The sequence below is a fragment of the Olea europaea genome, chromosome 20, assembly GCF_002742605.1.
Source record: "Olea europaea var. sylvestris chromosome 20, O_europaea_v1, whole genome shotgun sequence".
NCBI classification, from domain to species: Eukaryota; Viridiplantae; Streptophyta; class Magnoliopsida; order Lamiales; family Oleaceae; genus Olea; species Olea europaea.
Window position 1 is genome coordinate 87,304 of NC_036256.1, and position 18,097 is coordinate 105,400.

Genomic DNA, 18,097 nt, shown 5'->3' on the forward strand with positions numbered 1-18,097 from the left:
AATCGTCTCCAACGTGGTGACCTCTCTCTTGAAGCTTACGAAAATGTTTCAATCTGGCATGTGCCTATTTTGGCAATGACTGCTGATGTGATTCAGGCTACAAATGAAGAGTGTCTGAAGTGCGGAATGGATGGATATGTCTCCAAACCATTCGAGGCCGAGCAGGTATATACGGAAGTTTCCCGCTTTTTTCATGCAGAGTCGAACGAAGATTATTGGGAAGAGTCTTCTGATTGATGCTCACGATGATGCAAGCTGAAGGCGCACCTTAGAGTGTTCAAATTTGTAGTAAAATTTTCTACGACTGTGAGTATGCTATTGAAGATCTTTCTTTTCTTTTTCAAATTATGACTGCTAATCTTGATTGTGTTCTCATCTGCATTGTTCTTACTCCAGGCTTCAATTGAACCACGAATCGTCAAATATTCTTGGTGGGATGTCGTCGAATGTAGCTAAATCTGACGCAGTCGGAGAGCAAATTTGCAAATATTGTGAAAAATCGCATTCTTTATCAACAAAGTAGCGCACGATTTAGGATGATGGACAGTAATAGAGTCGACTATAGCAGGTAGAAACTGGGACGAGGCCAATGTACTTATTTGTATGGATTGATTTGTAGCGTGCAAAATGTTTGTTCGTTATAGAACGTAAAGGAGCAATCTTAAAGAACAGGCTCTTTTTTCATTTTTTTTTTCCCGAATGTTCTTCTCGCATTTCTTTTTATTTATAAACAAAGGATAAGCAGCAGAAATCTAAATTGACATTGAACTTCAAAAGTTTCCTGAACTTTTCCGAATGTTTTAAAAGATAATGAAGTCGATGAACTTATAAAAATGTTATCACATTTATTATTTCATTCAGTCTATTAAATTTTAAAATAACATTTTGATAGGTGCAGCAATTCGTATGACTTTCAAAGTTCAATGGTAAATGAATAACATTTAGCCCCTGTTTGGTAGTGTTAAAAAATCTGATTAAAATTTATGTTAAAGTCCACAATTAATTTTAACTATACATTTTATAGAATCCAAATCTTTTCAACTATTCATTCGATCAATTTTTATCAAATTTGCTAAAAAATATGATTTTAATCTTTATCGAACAGAGAAAATTTGGTTCTCAAATTCATTTCAACTACGTAATAAAATATTTTGCATGTAGTCTCATAACTTTTTTCCTATTTTTTAAGCTCATATTATCCAAAAATATCACTATTGCGAAATTCATTTTCTTAAAACACTCTTTAATTGAGGCCAAACTGGGGTTAATTTAAATGACTTTGAAAATATAAGGAAAAACTCGATAATTTTGACCAATCGAGAATCAATTTTATGCCAAAATATTCGAAGTAGCTTGGCTTATCTTAAGGATTCCAACTTCCCAATCTTAGGCCTAATTATATCGACATCGATAACTCTACTGTGGTGACGGAGTAAGAGTTTAATCTAATTTTTCTGTAATTGAGTGATCATTTGTAAAATCACTATAAACTTTTGTGACTAATGAAATTAAAATCAATTTGAATTTTTTACATGAAATTAAAATAATACTATTCATAATTAGTAATTGCAGTACTCGTCCTATCTGACATTTTATTATTTGAGACATTGGTTTTTTGCAATATAATTGTCTCAAATGACAAGCTAATTCTCATATAACAAGTTTTCATATCATTACTCAAGAAATTAACTAAAAAGAATACTCTCTCTTCTTAAAAATCTTTAATTAACAAACATATATATATAAAGAAATGATTTAAGGAGTATTGGTGCTCATCTTATTTTAAGAATCTGTGATGTGTCATATCAATTTATTAGTTGATAGATTTTGCCAAATTCAACATTTGAATTAAATTTATTATCAACCAATGAATTAGTATGATACATTATCGATATTTATGTCCCATTTGGTACCCATTTTTTTTCAAAATATATTTTTCTCTCTCTTCTTTTTAACTACACATTCTTTATTAAAATAATATTACACGTAAATAAAAAACTTTTCCTTATTTTTCAACCACACATTTCTCATCGATTTACTATTCAAAAATATATTTTCACATAAAAATATCTCCCAAACACCCTCTAGTATAAGATGGGCATGGGTGCTCATTAGATCATTTCTCCAAATGTGTGTGTATATATATTTGGAAAGATAAAATTGAAATTCGAAATAAAGACGGGCGGGCGTTCATTACACGCCACACCTCTATTTGACGAATTTATCCTCCGACCATCTTTAAATATTCCCGCCGGAAGGGCTAAACGAAAAAAGATGGATCCTGATGCTTTATCCAAGGCTTTCGTGGAGCACTACTACTCGACGTTCGATGCGAATCGAGCCGCGTTGGCGGGCCTGTACCAGGAGGCTTCAATGCTCACTTTCGAGGGCCAGAAAATCCAGGGGGCCCAAAATATTACCGACAAGCTCGCGGGCCTACCGTTCCAGCAATGCCAGCACCAGATCACGACCGTAGATTGCCAGCCGTCGGGCCCCGCTGGTGGCATGATTGTGTTTGTCTCCGGTAATCTCCTGCTTGCTGGCGAACAGCACCCCCTCAAGTTCAGCCAGGTATTTTACCCGTTTATTTGTTTTGATGTTTATGTATTAATTATGTTCTTGAATGCAGTCTTTGTTAGTTTTTATTGGAACATACTTAATGCTATTTTTAGGTCTTTCTGATTGAGAAAATTATATTATAAATACAGACATGGGCTCGAAAAAGCTAAATCCGGGGTTTTAGAGGTTGATGTCTCTACTTGAAGTTTGTTTTCAAAATGAATTAAATTGATTGCATTACCAATGGGTTTTATAAACTGTGATTTTCAATTTATTTTAGGTCTTCTTTGATTGACAAGTGAATCCTTATGCTCTTAAAATAGAGTCATTGTTTGTATTACCAATTCTTGGGACGAATATTTAAATGCTGAATCTTGAACAGATTGTTTGCCTTTGAATGTTTCTTATAGATAATGCATATTGAAATGGGAAATTCCAAACACATAATAGATGCAAAGATAGATGGTAAATTTGGTATCTTGTTATTCCAGCTCATTTCCTTCCTCTTTTAGTGGTGCGAGGAAAAACCTTTTGTGCAGGAAAGTGAGTAATATAAAAATTGGCCTTGAGAGTTTTAATCAGCTAATTCGATAGTTAGGTGCACATCTTATCCTTTCGCGTGGGCTCGGTTTGGTTTGTGTTGAATGTTGGCAGTTATTCGTTTGGCAAATCATGGAACACTTTTTCAAGTTGTGTTTCTGGTATTAAACATGGAGAGTAACAATGTCAATGAGTCTGAGTTTAGATTTACTTTGAAGTAGATGTAGGAATGAGGCCCCCCGTAACCAGCTCTAAGAGTGAGACAGTGGCAAGGAGTGAAGAGAGCCCTAGGAGGAGGGCGCTTGAACGGTGGAGTTAGAGCGTTTAGAAGCTCCTTTAGTAGCTCTAGAGTTCCTTCAGCCCTCAAAGTTCTATAAGGAGCCTTTCGGACCCTAACTCCATTCAATGTTTGTTGAACGAATTTGTTGTTTGCAGATGTTCCATTTGATGCCGACACCTCAGGGAAGCTTTTACGTGTTGAACGACCTCTTTCGCTTGAACTATGCATGAGGATGTGGATCGGAGACATCTTTCGCTTGAAACATCTGTTTGGAAATGAAACCTAAAGCTTTTCTTTTTCTTTTTTAAAATTGGCCCACTTGGTAGTTTGTATTGCTTTTCATTATTAAATAATTGCTAATATGACTTCTTGTTCCTGATTTGCCTGCTTTCCAGTCCCTTTGCTGTATTCGTTTAAAATTTACAGTGACCGTTGCCATTATTGGCTGGTGAGAATTCTGCATTTTTATGGCAAAAATAATAATTTCTAGCAAGTAAAATTTATGCATCGCATTTGCAACACACTTTGCATGAAAGCTATAGCCTATACCTCAAAGAGGAGGTGCAGTCCACCCAAAATCAAGTCTGCGAATCAACCCAAGCTCACTCCCTTTCAGCCCACCCTCATCTCAACTTTCAAGTAAAAATTCTAATTCCACAAAAATTGCTCATCCCTCGAATAAATTGCTAGCCATAAGCGTTTCAAGTGAAACTTATCCATAATCCATGTAATTCCTTTTTCAGGAAATCAGATGTACACATCAATTGCTTCAATTACGAATCCAACCATTTATCACAAGTACTATCAAGCCCCTGTGTGACAAAGCTTTTTGAGATTATAAGTTGGTAAATCTCATGAAATGTGTGGGTACGTTAAACAACCAAGATTTAATTTTCTCAGTGTAACCCCTATTCATCCAGAATGTAATGTAATGCTCTCTGCTGCTGTTCATTAACCAACATCTACAAACCATAGTACAAATTGATCAAGCTGGAAACTATTTCGCCTAAAAAATTTACACACAAAACCCCAAGTTTATGATATTAGGTATTGCAACTATGTCGATTCGGAAGCACCACCATTTTCCATATGGGAAAAGTCAGCACAAGAAGACGTTGGCCTTTCAGATTCCGGATTTTCAAGCTCGGCCTGCCACATTTTACAATTAATGCTAAGTCACAGTGCACAAATTTCGCCAAAAAAAAAGAACATCAAATGGATAGGCAATGTATTTGGCTATTAGATGTTTGAAATCTTAATCAGAAGCATCTTGATGTATTTATATAGCTAATGAAGCTGGAGCTGGATATATAGTTATATACTACCTCTATCCTGAACATTAAGGGTTTTTAGCGTCATACATTTAATATCACCAGATTTATTTAATTGTTCTTGACTTTTCATTTTGGCATAAAGATGAAATGATCTAAATATAAAGAAGACATGCTTGTAATTTTGAGACAAAACTTGGCAAGAGAAAGCAATTGTTTTATGACGCTTTTATTACCTTAGCTTGAAGATATTTTTCAAGAATACGCCGATATTGCTGACGTGCCTTTGGAGATTCAACCATAGACAGCACCCTGGATACAGCCTCATTAATAGCTGCGCCCACTTTCTGCTTGCGAAATGCCTTAAGAATGTCTTCATCGTCACTTTCATCAATGAATTCCGTGTTGAGCCGAAATCCCCGCAAACCAACTCCACGTCGGCGCCACCTCAGCACTACCTTCTCCAATATACCAGCTGCCCAACATACCTTATAATACCTCCTAACCTGATAGCCTCTCACATGGGCCTGCCATGAAAAGAACAAGATAAAAGCCCCACCTTATAACCTTTACCACTAATTCATTAAATGATTTGTTGAATTTGGTAATTTACTATCGCAAGTTGCATCATCATTTTGACTGGGGGCCCATCAAGATATATACTTGCCAAAGGGAATTCACATTGTTTGAACGTGACTTTTGTATCAACCGAGTTGAACAAAGAACACATTGTCAATGCACTTGCAGCCTTTAGCATTATTAATTTAGCAGATTTGTAATTTTTGGAGGACTACATCTTTAAGTAAGAGTTTTTTTCTACTCTCGTTATTTAATGTGTTCAATAACAAGGAGCCATCTGCAATGGAAGTTAATCTCAACCATTGTATTTTAATATGTAAACGAAAAGTCAACCCTCAACTTTTTTGTTCCAAACTTCACATCATCTACAAGTCAGTCAAAGTACTAATGATATTTCTTACTATAATGACTTGTACAGATGAAGTTAACGACTTAAATGGCATGTTTTAGGATGAAAGAACTTGATAGTTTTTTGAAGGAAGCATTTAATGAGATTGCATCATACTCGCCTGAGTTTCATACACCAGAAAGCTAAAAAATTCAGTGTCTTGTCGAATGCAAGTAATATGCTTGGGAAAAAGTGATGCACCTGTATCTTCACTACTTTCTGGCGAAATGCAAGGAAATTCTTCCGCCCTTTCCAGCCTCGATATTTCTTCTGAATAGACAGAGCAGCCGAGTTGTAGTCACGTGTACTGCGAAATGCCACTTTTGATGCTGCTGAGAGACCCTCGATGTCATTTGATAATATACTGTACTCATCTCCACTAGCATCAGCAATGAAAACTGTAGCTTCTCTCTGCTGCCTTTTCCGAAAAGAATGTGCACGAAATGCAGATTGAATACGTGCAGCAGCCTGAGAGGCATTCCGGACTGCAGCTAAGGTGCACTTCAGAGAGTCCTGGTCTTCATTGGTAGAGGAGCTTGTACTTGATATACTATTCACTGTTCTTTCTGCTTCCAGAGCTGCAGATCCTTTAGATAGCTCACTTTCTTCCAGTGTGAGGGATGAGAGATGGCCAGTTAGTGCCATTTCTGAAAGATAACCTGCAAGTCCCCTGTGCCCACTTGCAGCAGCAATGGCTGCCGGAGTTTTACCAGTTGGATCCTGTGAATTAGGATCCGTAACTGCTCCAGCAGATGCACCACAGGCTATGAGAGCAGCAACAAATTTTTCCCTGTCATAAATATAACATTTTAAGTAAATCATGCTTTCCAACAATAATAAATACAATTTACTAGAGAAAGTCTTCCATTGGTGGCACTAGCATAAAAAGCAAGAGATTCATTTTTTTTCCTCCCCTTCTGTTCACAAAATCAACCAGATTGAACAAAACTAGTGATAACTGATCCGCATATTTGTGCTGATTGATTATGCAATAACAATACCTCAATCTTAATACTCTAAAACGTGTGTTACTAATCCCATTTGGTACTGAAGGGAAGATTAGTAGTAGAGGGACCAAAAGTCTTTAACTTAATTCGGTTTGAAGTACTACTGAAGAGTTGATGACATCATAAGTTGGAGCTACATTTCCTTCAACCTTTTACAATGTAATTCAAGAAATTCCTTTGTATTTTTAAAGTAATATTTTGAGTTAAAAAAATATTCCAAACAAGAGTTAAATGCAATTCATTGTGTAAAAGTGCCAAATGTCATGAAACTGACAGATATCCATGAAAATGGAAAAATAAAATAAGACTTACCTCCCAAAATGTGCGGCCCAATGAAGTGCAGTCCACCCATTGATATCACGAAAATTTATGTTGGCTCCGGAATTGAGAATTGGCTGTAGCGCCCACTCAAATCCTAATCCAGCAACCATGTGTATGATCCCTTGTTCTTTCTTAGATAAAGAAGAGTCCGGCTGATTATTCTCTCGTAATCTAGAAGAAAGCCATAGTTCCAACCTGTCTTTCAGAAGTTCCTGTAGAAGCCATTCCATAGTGTTTGATGATGTAGAAGTGCCAACTAAAAGAGTATCAATGATTTGGCTCCACGAGGCTTCAGCCTTTTTGGACTTGTTTGACAAATCAATTCTAGATTCAGGGTCATCTCCTTTTTGTACCAATGGATCAGAGAGAAGCATCTGCACAAATCGGACAAGCAACAAGAGTTCTTCTGGACTCTTTCTAGTCCCTGTCTCAGTGATGTTACTGTGTGTGCAAACACTAGGCTTAGCACGATATTCGAATTCCCTAACTTCACTGCAGGACTCCCGATTTCCTGAAGTAATGTAAAGAGTGACTTTTCCTGGCAAGTGAGGAGGAACATTGCAGCGGATAACACCTTGTTGAATGATCTGGGCAGGAACTTCAATGTCACCAAACATACAAGCCCATGCACACTCTGAGGGACTACAGAGGAAAGACCCAATAATGACAACCTGCAAAGTAAAGTTTGAACCTTGAAGAGCCATTTTCAAAAATCAGTGGTGACTTGACAAACTCAAAAAAAAAAAAAAAATTCAAGGATCACATATTCATATTGTTTGATTCATGTCATATTGCCTAGATTTCAGGGAAATCCAGGGTGATCATAAGCATCCCAATCCATGAATTTGTAACACATTGAGATAGGAAGAATTCGTAGGTTGTATACTGACATCCAGTCGAGTCAAAAGAGTGTGGCACATTTCTATATCTAAGAAAAATTTTGGAGAAAGATAGCTTAAAGCCAGCATGTTTATTTTGCAAAAGCGTGAAAAGATTTTCAACTAGAGAAGTTTCAACCGTTCAAGTTTTGGTTAGTTTGTACACTGTTACCCCTCATTTTTCTTGAAGGGTCCTTTATTATCTTCGTACCCAAAACAATGAATTCAACTTCATTAAGTTATACTGTCCCAAAGAAAATTATTCTCACTCACTATATCCCATAAGTAGTAAACACGAAGTCATGAACAGAAAATCACACGCACTTATGGCCAACATGCACCAACATAAAGCAAAGAAAACGAATGAAATAAAGTAATGAGTACACCTAAATAGGCAAGCAAATATTGTAGTCCATTTGACAGAACTTCTACTTTTACTTCAACTTCTTATAGAAAGCTTTCTATAAAGTTATCTTAGGTCAACTTCCTATAAAACTTTTCTAATAAGACAAAGCACTTTAAAAAAGTTATCTAAACATGTTCACAAACGGCTTATCAATCTCAGAATCATCTATTGTTGTGCCAAATGGACCTTAATATTACGATGTGATTGAGAAAAAACTTATGGATTCCTTAACTTCTATTCCTATTTGAAATCCTGAAAGGCTGTTAGTAGACTCTTTATGAATCCACGAGAGCCATGAACCTAGTGTATATATGCATGATGCTTTCGAATTATTGTTATCTCAAACAAACACACATTTTATGGCTTTCAATAAGAGTACTAAACAAAACAACAGAAAAAAGGTTTCTGGTCAAAAGGAAGAGCCAGTGGAGGGGCCTGCCGAGAAATAGCATGGAGTGACTGATGTAGGATTACAAGGTAAAATAGTGGGGAAGAGAACACAGAGAGCAAGAGATAAGCTTTTCTTTTGAAGTGGTCTCTTTCCCTACAATACTTTTGCTGCATGCCACCGTGATTCTATTAAGGAATCAGAATTTCTGGCCATGCCCTATCTAAAGATGAATTTTACTCTCATTTTGAATTTTGTGGGAACAGCAAATATAAAAAGGAAAACCCCATCTTTACCTTTATTTACTTTCTTTGACAAAAGAAAATTCTGCGTTCCTGGTAGGAAGAGGGAATTTGTTTGACTGATAGATCTTCCAAGTTTGAAACGTTGGAATATATAGCTAGTAGATGCAATATTCTATGTTTTTTTTTTTTTTTATCCTATCGTACCAAACACATTATAAAGAACAAGAAAACTCGTGCAAGTTAGAACGATTGGGTGTTCGAATTTTGTTCACTGGTATAGCTTTCAAGTGCTGAAATTTGTGACAAGAGAAGTAGGTAAAAAGTCTCTAGGGAACAAATTGGGGCCTTCAAAATTAAATCCTCATATATAGTTTACTTCTATTAAATTTTTCTTCATTTATGGACAATCAAGATCATCGTCCACACTCCAACCATCCAATATTGAATCAAGAAAAGAAGTTTGATGCCAACTACAAAGTCCTTACTTTAATATAGACAATGACACTAAACAAACTGGTTTGGGACTTTCGACTAAGGCAAACGAGCGTCGACCCCTATGGCAAGTTGAGTTCACAAAATTTCGTAGACTCTTCAAGAAAATTAATAAACTTATTTTTGATTCTTTGAATGAGAACAATTTCTACACTTGTGAGATAGAGCTCTATGTAACAAGAAAGGATGGAAATAAGAAACTTACTAAGCAGAAAATAAGTGGGAAAAAATTGTGATTAACCAAATAAACACATCTGCAGGGTGGAAAGTCACAGATCGTCTAAGGCGATTTGAGCGGAGCAGAAAGGAAAAAAAAAAATGGACACATTAAACAACTAACCATAAAGTAATAAATCAGCTATCTTATATCGTCTCCAAAGTGGGAAAAAAAATCAGCTAAGAGAAACGTGGTCAGATTTCCGCTACCTCACACAAGAACAATCAACAACTACAACATTTAACATCCTTTAGAAGATATGCAAATATAAGACGAACCCAAAATACATGCATATTACTACTCAAATCTGCAGGTAACTGACCTTATTTTCCAAAACATATTGAAAGTACTCGTATGCATTACAAGCCATAAATGGTTTGCTAGCTTGTATAATATCAAATATGAATAAGCTGTGATTCATGAAATAGCTTCTAATATAAATTTGGGTTTCAAGAAACGTACTTTGACAGCATCAGAGGAATAACACCACTCTGGAGATATCTCACGGATTGTGAACTTCTGCTTTTGGGAAATGGTCAAACTGAAATTGTCTTCAAGAGGGATTCCAATCTGACTTTGGTCAAAAAATGTTGGATAGCAGTCCAGATTGTTACCATAAGTATTCACTGAAGGAGAATATGCAGGAATTTTGATAGACTCTACTTCTTGGGTAAACATCATAAAAGCTGGCAATAAAAAAGAGTTGTCATGGCACTTTAAAACCCCAAGAGTCTTTCTGAATGAAAAGTTTTCGTTGAGAAAAACTTACACTCTTGAGCATAACCTAGTCCATCAAACTTTAGCCAATTGTAACTTTCCTGCTCCCTTACTGCGTCATTTGGAGATAAATTGAGTAGCATACCCTGTGGTAAGTGTGACTATGTTAACATAACAGACACATCAAGGTTTCCAATTTTTAGCCTAAAATGTTTAATGCCAAAAAACATATTGCTACTGTGATTCAAGTTAACTCTATATACTTCCGCATCATGTATCTGTTCTAAGAATGCAGGGCGTGTTTCTTCTATAATTATGTGAATTCATTACCTATTAATTTGATCATTAGTGTTCATTTGCACTATGAATTTTCTAATTATAGTTTTTAACTAACAAAATCAAATAAACAAGCTAATTATCAAGCAAATTCATACATTTGTTCTTTCAACTATCTCAATATTTTTAAGCCTACATCCTTTTCATTTGGAATGCGTTGAGTCTATTAAAATCAAGGCATAGAAGGGAAATAACAGAACAAAGATATTCCTAGCCACACAGAAAATAGAAGACAGTTTATTAGAAAATCAAGCCAAGAACTTATGCAACAAAGTATCTTATATACTCAGAAATATGTTATACATTTTTGTGAAGGCCTAAATATCATTATAGAAAATCTTTAACAATTCAGTTATTGACACGACTAAATCAAGGCTTAAACCCTGAAGTCATAAGCTTTGAGTTTCCTAGTGAACATTGCACAAGGAATGCCTGAAAGCATAAGCCTTAAGCCCTTTTGAAAACAATACTTACTATATTATGAATATGCTCATTCTTAACCTATCCCATCTAATTTTACAGTAGATTCATCTTGAAAATTCTTGTCTCAGTTTCACTCAATGAATGTGTGCGTTAGTTCTTCCTAGCCAACATTTCTGTGATATAGAATTCCTAGTCCTATTGAAGTTAAATAACATTTCACTTTTTGTCTTATACTAATTCCAATCATACAAAATCTCATATGCATTTCTTTATAAGTCCAACCAATCCATGCTATGCAAGTATCATCATCTCAAATTTCCAACTCCCCATGAATGACTGGCAAAAGTGTCAAATCTTCGAATTTTCAGTCACTTGGTAATCCCCACATTTAATGCCTCTCACATGTACTCCTACCTTGACTAAAACCACACCCCAATAAAGATAACATGTAAGAAAAAAAAGGAATTTGAATCAGAATTGGCTTTTCCAAAAGAATCCGAATAGAGATGAGTTTAAATGCCTAGAGGTGACTAATCAAATTATACTGCTATTTCAAAAATGTTAATTTTGACCGATCAAAAATACTAAAAGGGAGAGTGTTCTTGACACTGCATGGAAAAGGGAGAAACATTTTACCTCATTCAACACGTTTTATCATAGAATCACAAAATGGTTATAAGCCATCAAAACTAAAGGAAGGATATTGTCGAGTTGGAGATGAAATGATAAGAAAATAATACTCTTCTCACATTTTCGTTCAATTTGTGCTCATATTTTTCTTGCGTTTCAACATCAAGCAAACTTTTAGAGCTACCTAGCATCTCTCCCCATATATTGACTTCAGGCCCTGGGAGTTGATGGGGATGTTCCATCCTGTCACCTGCAAAGTCATACCCCATTAGCAGCTGTTTTGACCCACTTCTGTTTCTATAACATAGAAAGTCACTAGTGGACGACCCTTTAATTAAATAAATAACTGAAATGAGATACACCTGAGTGTCTTTGTGAAAGAAGATTCTCTGAATGATCTGAAGTTTGAGCAGACAAGTCATAAGCAAGTAGCACATTTTCTAAATCAACTGAGTCCTCATTCTCAATGTAGATTGTGTTAAATTCTCTATCCACTTCATCATTTAAACTTAATTTCTGTTCAATTTTTCGCAGTGCTTCACTTAAATCAGACTCCGATGAACTATTAACCTCCGTTCTCTCTATAATGTCTGATGGATATATCCCATGAATCTCGATGACTTCATTTAAACCAGTTTTCACGGATGCAGGACTAGGCTGGCTCTGATTTGGTTCATTAGATTCACCAATGACAACAGAGGAGTCTGGCTGCTGAGTTGCAAAAGAGGTGGAACTTAGATTGAGGATCGAAGAGGATAATGGTGAGGACTTTGATGTCAATCTAGCATTCTGTGTTCCCTATAACTCAAAAAAATTGGATGTGTTATCTTACTGCTCAATTTATAAAAATATATATATAAATGTTCTTGTTAGTTACAGCCACTGTGCATGGAAGTAAACTGATAGGATACCAACTGGAATGAACTAGAACAATTGCTGAATAAGGGACTTTTTATTGAAACAAGAACGGGTACATGAAATGAAATGATAACCAAAGCCTATAGAAGGCTGTAACCGAGAACAAGAACAGTAACCACTCCCATACTCTCTTCATAATCCCCCCATATATGGCTAATTTCTGCCTATATTTATAGTTAACTTCTAACAAACCTTTCCCTCCAATTTCCCCTCTCCAACAGATTTTGGTATTTCCACCCACTTGCATGTTGTTCTTCTTCTAGGACCTTCTAGAATAGGTGGGGGTGGATAGGAGTCTATCATAAACATGGTTCACATGTCCAATTATCATCTACAGGAAATAAATGGAATAATACACAAAATGAAAAATGTGCTCGTGCATTGTGGACTCTGAACAAACTGCCCAGTGCCAACCGCAAAGACTGATATTAGATAAAGTTCAACTTTGGCTCCCTGATACAAGATTTTAACATGAAGAAAAGTAATTTCTGCTGCAACAGTAGGAAACATTGCCAGAATAGCAATTTTGCTTAAAGTGTCAGGTAAATCACTGCAACCTATCGTGAAAAGCTGTGAGTTATACTAATTAGAAGACAAAACAATAAAAAATTATAAGTTCAAAACAGAACTGTATGGATGTGGGTGTCACTGGGGCATTTCAATTAATATAGACTACAGAAAGGAAAAGAAACTATAGAAAGGAAAAAGAAGAAATGTACTGGTAAGTGAAATCGGTTTATGTACTTTCTCCATGATTAGGCTCAGGAAGACTCACCTCCCCAATATCTCTGTAGTGAACAAGAACAATGTGCTCGTAGGCCCTGCTCAAACCCAAGAATATATTAATTAAAAGTAAGAATCATAAGAGTTGGAAAGGAAAATAGCAAACCAACTTTACAGCCCACTTTTATCTGAGAATAAAACAGATGTAAATTGTTGAAAGCTTATTTAGGGCTGACATTTGTTTCTATCTTTGTGCAATGAAAACCCACATTTATCTAACTTACAACTTTGACAAGTAAATGTGAGCAAATTAACATCAGATAAATATCCAAACTCACGGGTCCAACATCCAGAAGCTGCGTCTCTGAAAGCTAGGGTTCTGCTCTCCACGAGCATAATAGCAATTTAGAACTTCAGCATTTCCAACCTAACATAAGAATAATGTCAGTTTAACAAATTAACATTAAATGAGATGATATTATTAAACTCCACAAAACTCTAAACAAGGCTTCATCACACAGAGCAGACACCAACAAGAGATGATAATGGAAACACTTGAGATGAATCTCGTCACTGACATATTGTCACTTAGGTTATGATGGCCTGTTCTTTAGAATAGCCTACGAGCTAGATGGCCACGTTAGCCACAGAAACATGGAAAAGGCTTGAGCACGCATATATCCATAATTCCAAAGAGACTGCTTTTGCAGCTGTGATATCAATTTATGATAATTCTACAAATTATCATATCATAAAATTTATGCCTTGAAGACCGAAAAATCCTTACCTTTCGCACATATTGTTCTGGAACTGTTACAATTTCTTCATAAGAGAAATAATTTTATCGAAGTGTATCAGCAACAATGAGAGCTAGAAATTCAGAAAAAGTAAGGAAAAATGAATTACTTTTAAAAGATTCAAATAACTAACAAGTTTTTCACTAATTTCTGATGGCTGCAGATTAAATTGCATAAATTTAGGAAACAGATTTCTTTATTCATAAGAAAACTTCTTCAACTGATTGATTATTTTGTTTTATTGGTAGTTCCAAAAGAAGTAGAGGCAATAGGAGAATAACAACCTTAAGTCTTTCATGTGCTTCAGCAACAGTCCTCTGATCTTTCCTCCTACGCCAACTATGACCGTCTTTCCGAAAATTTTTTAGGACTCGTTTATTGAATAGATACAAAGATCCACCTATTTAAGTTCATACCGTGTGATGGAAATAAAATAAAGATGGTGTAACTGGCATAAAATGGGATAGAGTTGCACAAAAATGAGAGGGAGAAAGATGAACATTACTAGCTGGCATGTGAGGGAACTTGTGGGTGATCTGGTGCTCCTCATGATTCTGAAGTATGAAAAGCACTTCAACTGGCTTTAGCCACCGAATTTGAGCTTCCCGAACCAGATAATTGATATCATATCCTGAAACTCAGAGAATGATTACATAACCATAACTTCATTTGTCCATGGCGCCACTAGCTATCAATTCAACTTATTACATTAGAAAGATAGCAAGACAGTGCCACTAGCAATTAATTGAAATTATTACATATCAAAAGAAGAAACATCGTAGAAAACTGCATTTCCAGGAACAAATAAATGATCGGAACAATTGGCAGAAAGTATACTCCTTTGAAAAATATATTACATTGACAAGGAAAGAAACATTCCAGATGGTTTTTTAGTCAAGTGTGAAAAGGGCTGCCTAAATGAATACTACTGAGAGTCAGAAGAAGATAAAAGAGAAAGTACACACACATTTTCTTCAAATTCCTTCAAAGTTCAAACTGCAAATTTCAAGGTGGAATATCTGACACTCTTTGTTTACCATTTGGCTAAAAAATGAACATACCAGACATTTGCTTAAGGCTATTAAGGGTTTTACTCTCAATGGCTTTTATGAAGCCCAGAACCTCCCCATCAAAAGTTAAACCTTTATGACCTATCAGTATCTCCATCAGTCTTTGTAACTGAGATAGTGCATTTACTATATTTCCTCCAATTTATCTAATTAACAACCTTATTGTTTTGGATGCTAAAACCATCAACTCTGAAAAATAAAAGCCGGGCACTCTTGAGCTATACTGCTCACATAGATTCTTAACAAAGCAGGATACCCAAGTTTCTGAACTGTCCTCCAAATTTGAACAACATAAACTCTATTTGTGTATAGTTTCCATTTTTCACAAGCATTCTTCTTGTTAACAATGAAGAAGCAAAATACTGGAATTACGACAAACAAAAAGGGTAATGCTGGAGAAATATTCAGGATCAAAAACTAATGAAATCAAGTTAACACCCAATAATAAAAGTGATAGATATTATTAACGGCAAAAATGAACGTAATTTAAGTAATATAACACCATACAAATATTTTTACTGCAAATAACACTTGAGCGACAGAAATTAATCAAATCAACAAAGTTATAAAACTAAAATAAGGAGCCAAGGATATCATCTCAGCCGATTGTACTGAAAAATAAACAAAAGCAGTAATTTCAGGAAAAACACTTCAATTATGAACATAACCTATTGAAATCTAGTTGGACACGTTATAAGATAAATTTTCAGAGAACATTGAACGCAAAAATGCACGAAATTCACGTAATTTCAGCAAAAATATAACACCGTACACAAACTATTACAGCAATTAACACTTGAATTACAGTTATTACCACATCATTAAACTTAAATAAGGAAGAAAATAAACCATCTGTCACCTTGCATCGTACCAGTCATGCTCAAAAACAAAAACAACGGTAATTGTAGGAAAATCACTTCAACTTAGATCATATTTTCTCCAGTCGCCGCTGTAGAGGAAAGAGTGAGAGACGAGTTAAAAAGGAAAGCTCTATAATTGATCCTTTACACCAAGAATACGAAGAATCTGCTGTGCAAAAAACTGATCGTTAACATCCTAATCACGTGTGGTTAAAGGGGAAATATGCACTTCTCGTCCCTAACCTTCTTGAAAGAAAGTATTTCTGTTGACTCATACATGACCCGAGTGTTCCTCCTCCGAGGCTGCCTTGCTTGAGAAGCTCCGAGTTTAGATAATGCAGTAGCCATTAAAGGTAGGAAGGCTTGATCGAGGAAGGGAGACGACGTGAAAGAGACAAAATTAAAGTTGAATTGAATTTTTATTCAGAAAGTCAATACATTAATTGATGTGTTACCAATGACTTAAAAGCAAGACACTATTCCTTTACATATTAAAAGACCTCTAAATAAATTATTAATAAAGTTGACGACCCGTTCAAAGCTTCAATAAATTAATTTCATGAATTCTAGAAACTTTAACAACTTTCATGTTGTCTTATTTTATTTCATCCTTTTTTGTCAAGCGGAAGGAACCCTTCATCCATGCGGAATTAATTTCACAAAAAAATAATCAAGACGTCCACACTGTTTGGTCAAATTAAGGTGACTTCTTTATTCCGTTCCTATCTTTGACCTCTTTACAAACCAGGTCAAGTCGATTAGTAGACCTTAATAAACATGCTTGAGTCAAATTGCATGTTTTAATTCAAATCGAAGCTGACCTGACCCAAAACAAATTTCATTCTTGTTACACTCCCATCTGAAACACTTCGGAAAGTCTACCACCGCGCCGTACGAGGTGTGCAACACCCATCCGAAGTGGTTCCGAAGTGAAGCCATCATCTGCTAACACGGCAAGACACAATCTACTGAACTGACCGTGGCGTCCTCGCCCCGCCCCTGGATCCAAAGCGCAGCTTAAACTGAAGCTCTCTGCTAGAGAACCCGTCGCCAATTTCAAAAAGAGATTTATGTCAAGATCCTTTCTGCTCCAAAGATTCAATTAATTTGACGTCTCCACGAGCCTAGTTGACGTGACGTATCAACTTTATGTTAACTCAATTCGGGAGAAGTAATTACCAGTCCACTCTATAGATGCGGTCGATTGACGCCTATGAGTAGACGTCTCACACCGTCAAATGCGTACACGTGTCCCACATCCAACGATTCTCCTCATCTAGAAATACCCAAAGTTTGACAAGAAGTAAAGGTAATGAAACTCTTACAACATAGCTTTCCATAACAAGCAAATATATATTCTCCTCCTCTTTATTTAGCACAACCTTGGTATTGTTCCGACCACCTAAGACTAACTTGACCATCGAAGTGTATGCTGCTGCCACCACTCCCGTTGGTTCTGGTCGTGTGCATCTGACCGTGTCTTGATTGTGCGTAGGGAGAAATACGTGGAGTAACTATCAATTGGCCACGTAAAAGGTCCAATTTGCGAAATCAACAATTCTCAAAACCCAAAAACAATTTCACATACATACAGATGGATCCAGCAAATGATCTGTCTTCTCCCCAAACACAGTCCTCCATATCTTCTTCCGATCTGGACACTGAGGTGCAATTTTCTTACCGCAACACCATCAATTTTTCATGGTTAAGGTTTATTTACATTTTGGGTTTGAGTGTGTGAGTAACTTGTAGTCTACAGGTTCATTTTTCCGTGAAACAACTGTTGTAACATAAAAATAAAGTTAATTTTAATTTTCAATTTTTTTTATTTAAATTTTTTCAATTTTGATTTTAATATTAACTAGAAAAATGCATTATCCTCTCAGTGATTAGGCAGCTCTACACGAATAACTTGAACAGGTAGCTACACGAAAATAGTGAAGACATAGGAAGAAGATGTGACATGCAACAAATGCTAGCATGATTATTTTTTAGACTCCTATAATTAAGAGACGTAAGAACTCCCTATTTCTCCGCTTCTCTCTCCATATT

General features: G+C 35.8%; 2 protein-coding genes and 1 long non-coding RNA gene across 10 annotated transcripts; 2 read left to right on the top strand and 1 right to left on the bottom strand.

Annotated features, from left to right (window-relative positions):
- LOC111369289 lies at window positions 1–694 on the top strand. The gene is made up of 2 exons (XR_002698097.1): window positions 1–306; window positions 397–694. It is a non-coding gene; the product is annotated as an uncharacterized LOC111369289 (long non-coding RNA).
- Window positions 695–2,170: 1,476 nt separating this feature from the next.
- Window positions 2,171–3,834, top strand: LOC111369291 (nuclear transport factor 2B-like). Its single transcript, XM_022990749.1, has 2 exons — window positions 2,171–2,571; window positions 3,535–3,834. The coding sequence occupies exons 1-2, from the start codon at window positions 2,275–2,277 to the stop codon at window positions 3,607–3,609; spliced, it is 372 nt and encodes a 123-aa protein (XP_022846517.1). The 5' UTR covers window positions 2,171–2,274; the 3' UTR covers window positions 3,610–3,834.
- A 362-nt stretch (window positions 3,835–4,196) lies between these two features.
- LOC111369290 (calmodulin-binding transcription activator 4-like) lies at window positions 4,197–16,465 on the bottom strand. Of its 8 annotated transcripts, none has more exons than XM_022990745.1 (14): window positions 16,289–16,465; window positions 16,057–16,134; window positions 14,621–14,746; window positions 14,400–14,515; window positions 13,657–13,745; window positions 13,371–13,416; window positions 12,040–12,475; window positions 11,797–11,927; window positions 10,341–10,449; window positions 10,034–10,257; window positions 6,937–7,616; window positions 5,819–6,407; window positions 4,887–5,177; window positions 4,197–4,528 (listed from the first exon to the last, which is right to left on the bottom strand). In XM_022990745.1, the coding sequence occupies exons 2-14, from the start codon at window positions 16,061–16,063 to the stop codon at window positions 4,436–4,438; spliced, it is 2,937 nt and encodes a 978-aa protein (XP_022846513.1). In that variant the 5' UTR covers window positions 16,064–16,134; window positions 16,289–16,465; the 3' UTR covers window positions 4,197–4,435. The 8 variants fall into 8 exon arrangements, with proteins under 8 accessions (XP_022846513.1, XP_022846511.1, XP_022846512.1 ...); XM_022990743.1 differs by having other exon boundaries at window positions 16,045–16,134; XM_022990744.1 differs by having other exon boundaries at window positions 16,057–16,211.
- Between the last annotated feature and the right edge of the window lie 1,632 nt (window positions 16,466–18,097).

What these genes read in the sequence shown, in the direction of transcription:
- LOC111369291 (XM_022990749.1), top strand. Translation starts at nt 2,275, where the DNA reads ATGGATCCTGATGCTTTATCCAAGGCTTTCGTGGAGCACTACTACTCG. An exon ending in ACCCCCTCAAGTTCAGCCAG is followed by an intron (nt 2,572 to 3,534) that starts GTATTTTACCCG and finishes TGTTGTTTGCAG; the next exon opens with ATGTTCCATTTGATGCCGAC.
- LOC111369290 (XM_022990743.1), bottom strand. An exon ending in GTTCCCTCACATGCCAGCTA is followed by an intron (nt 14,516 to 14,620) that starts GTAATGTTCATC and finishes GAACTTAAATAG; the next exon opens with GTGGATCTTTGTATCTATTC. An exon ending in AAGCACATGAAAGACTTAAG is followed by an intron (nt 13,746 to 14,399) that starts GTTGTTATTCTC and finishes TTCTTATGTTAG; the next exon opens with GTTGGAAATGCTGAAGTTCT.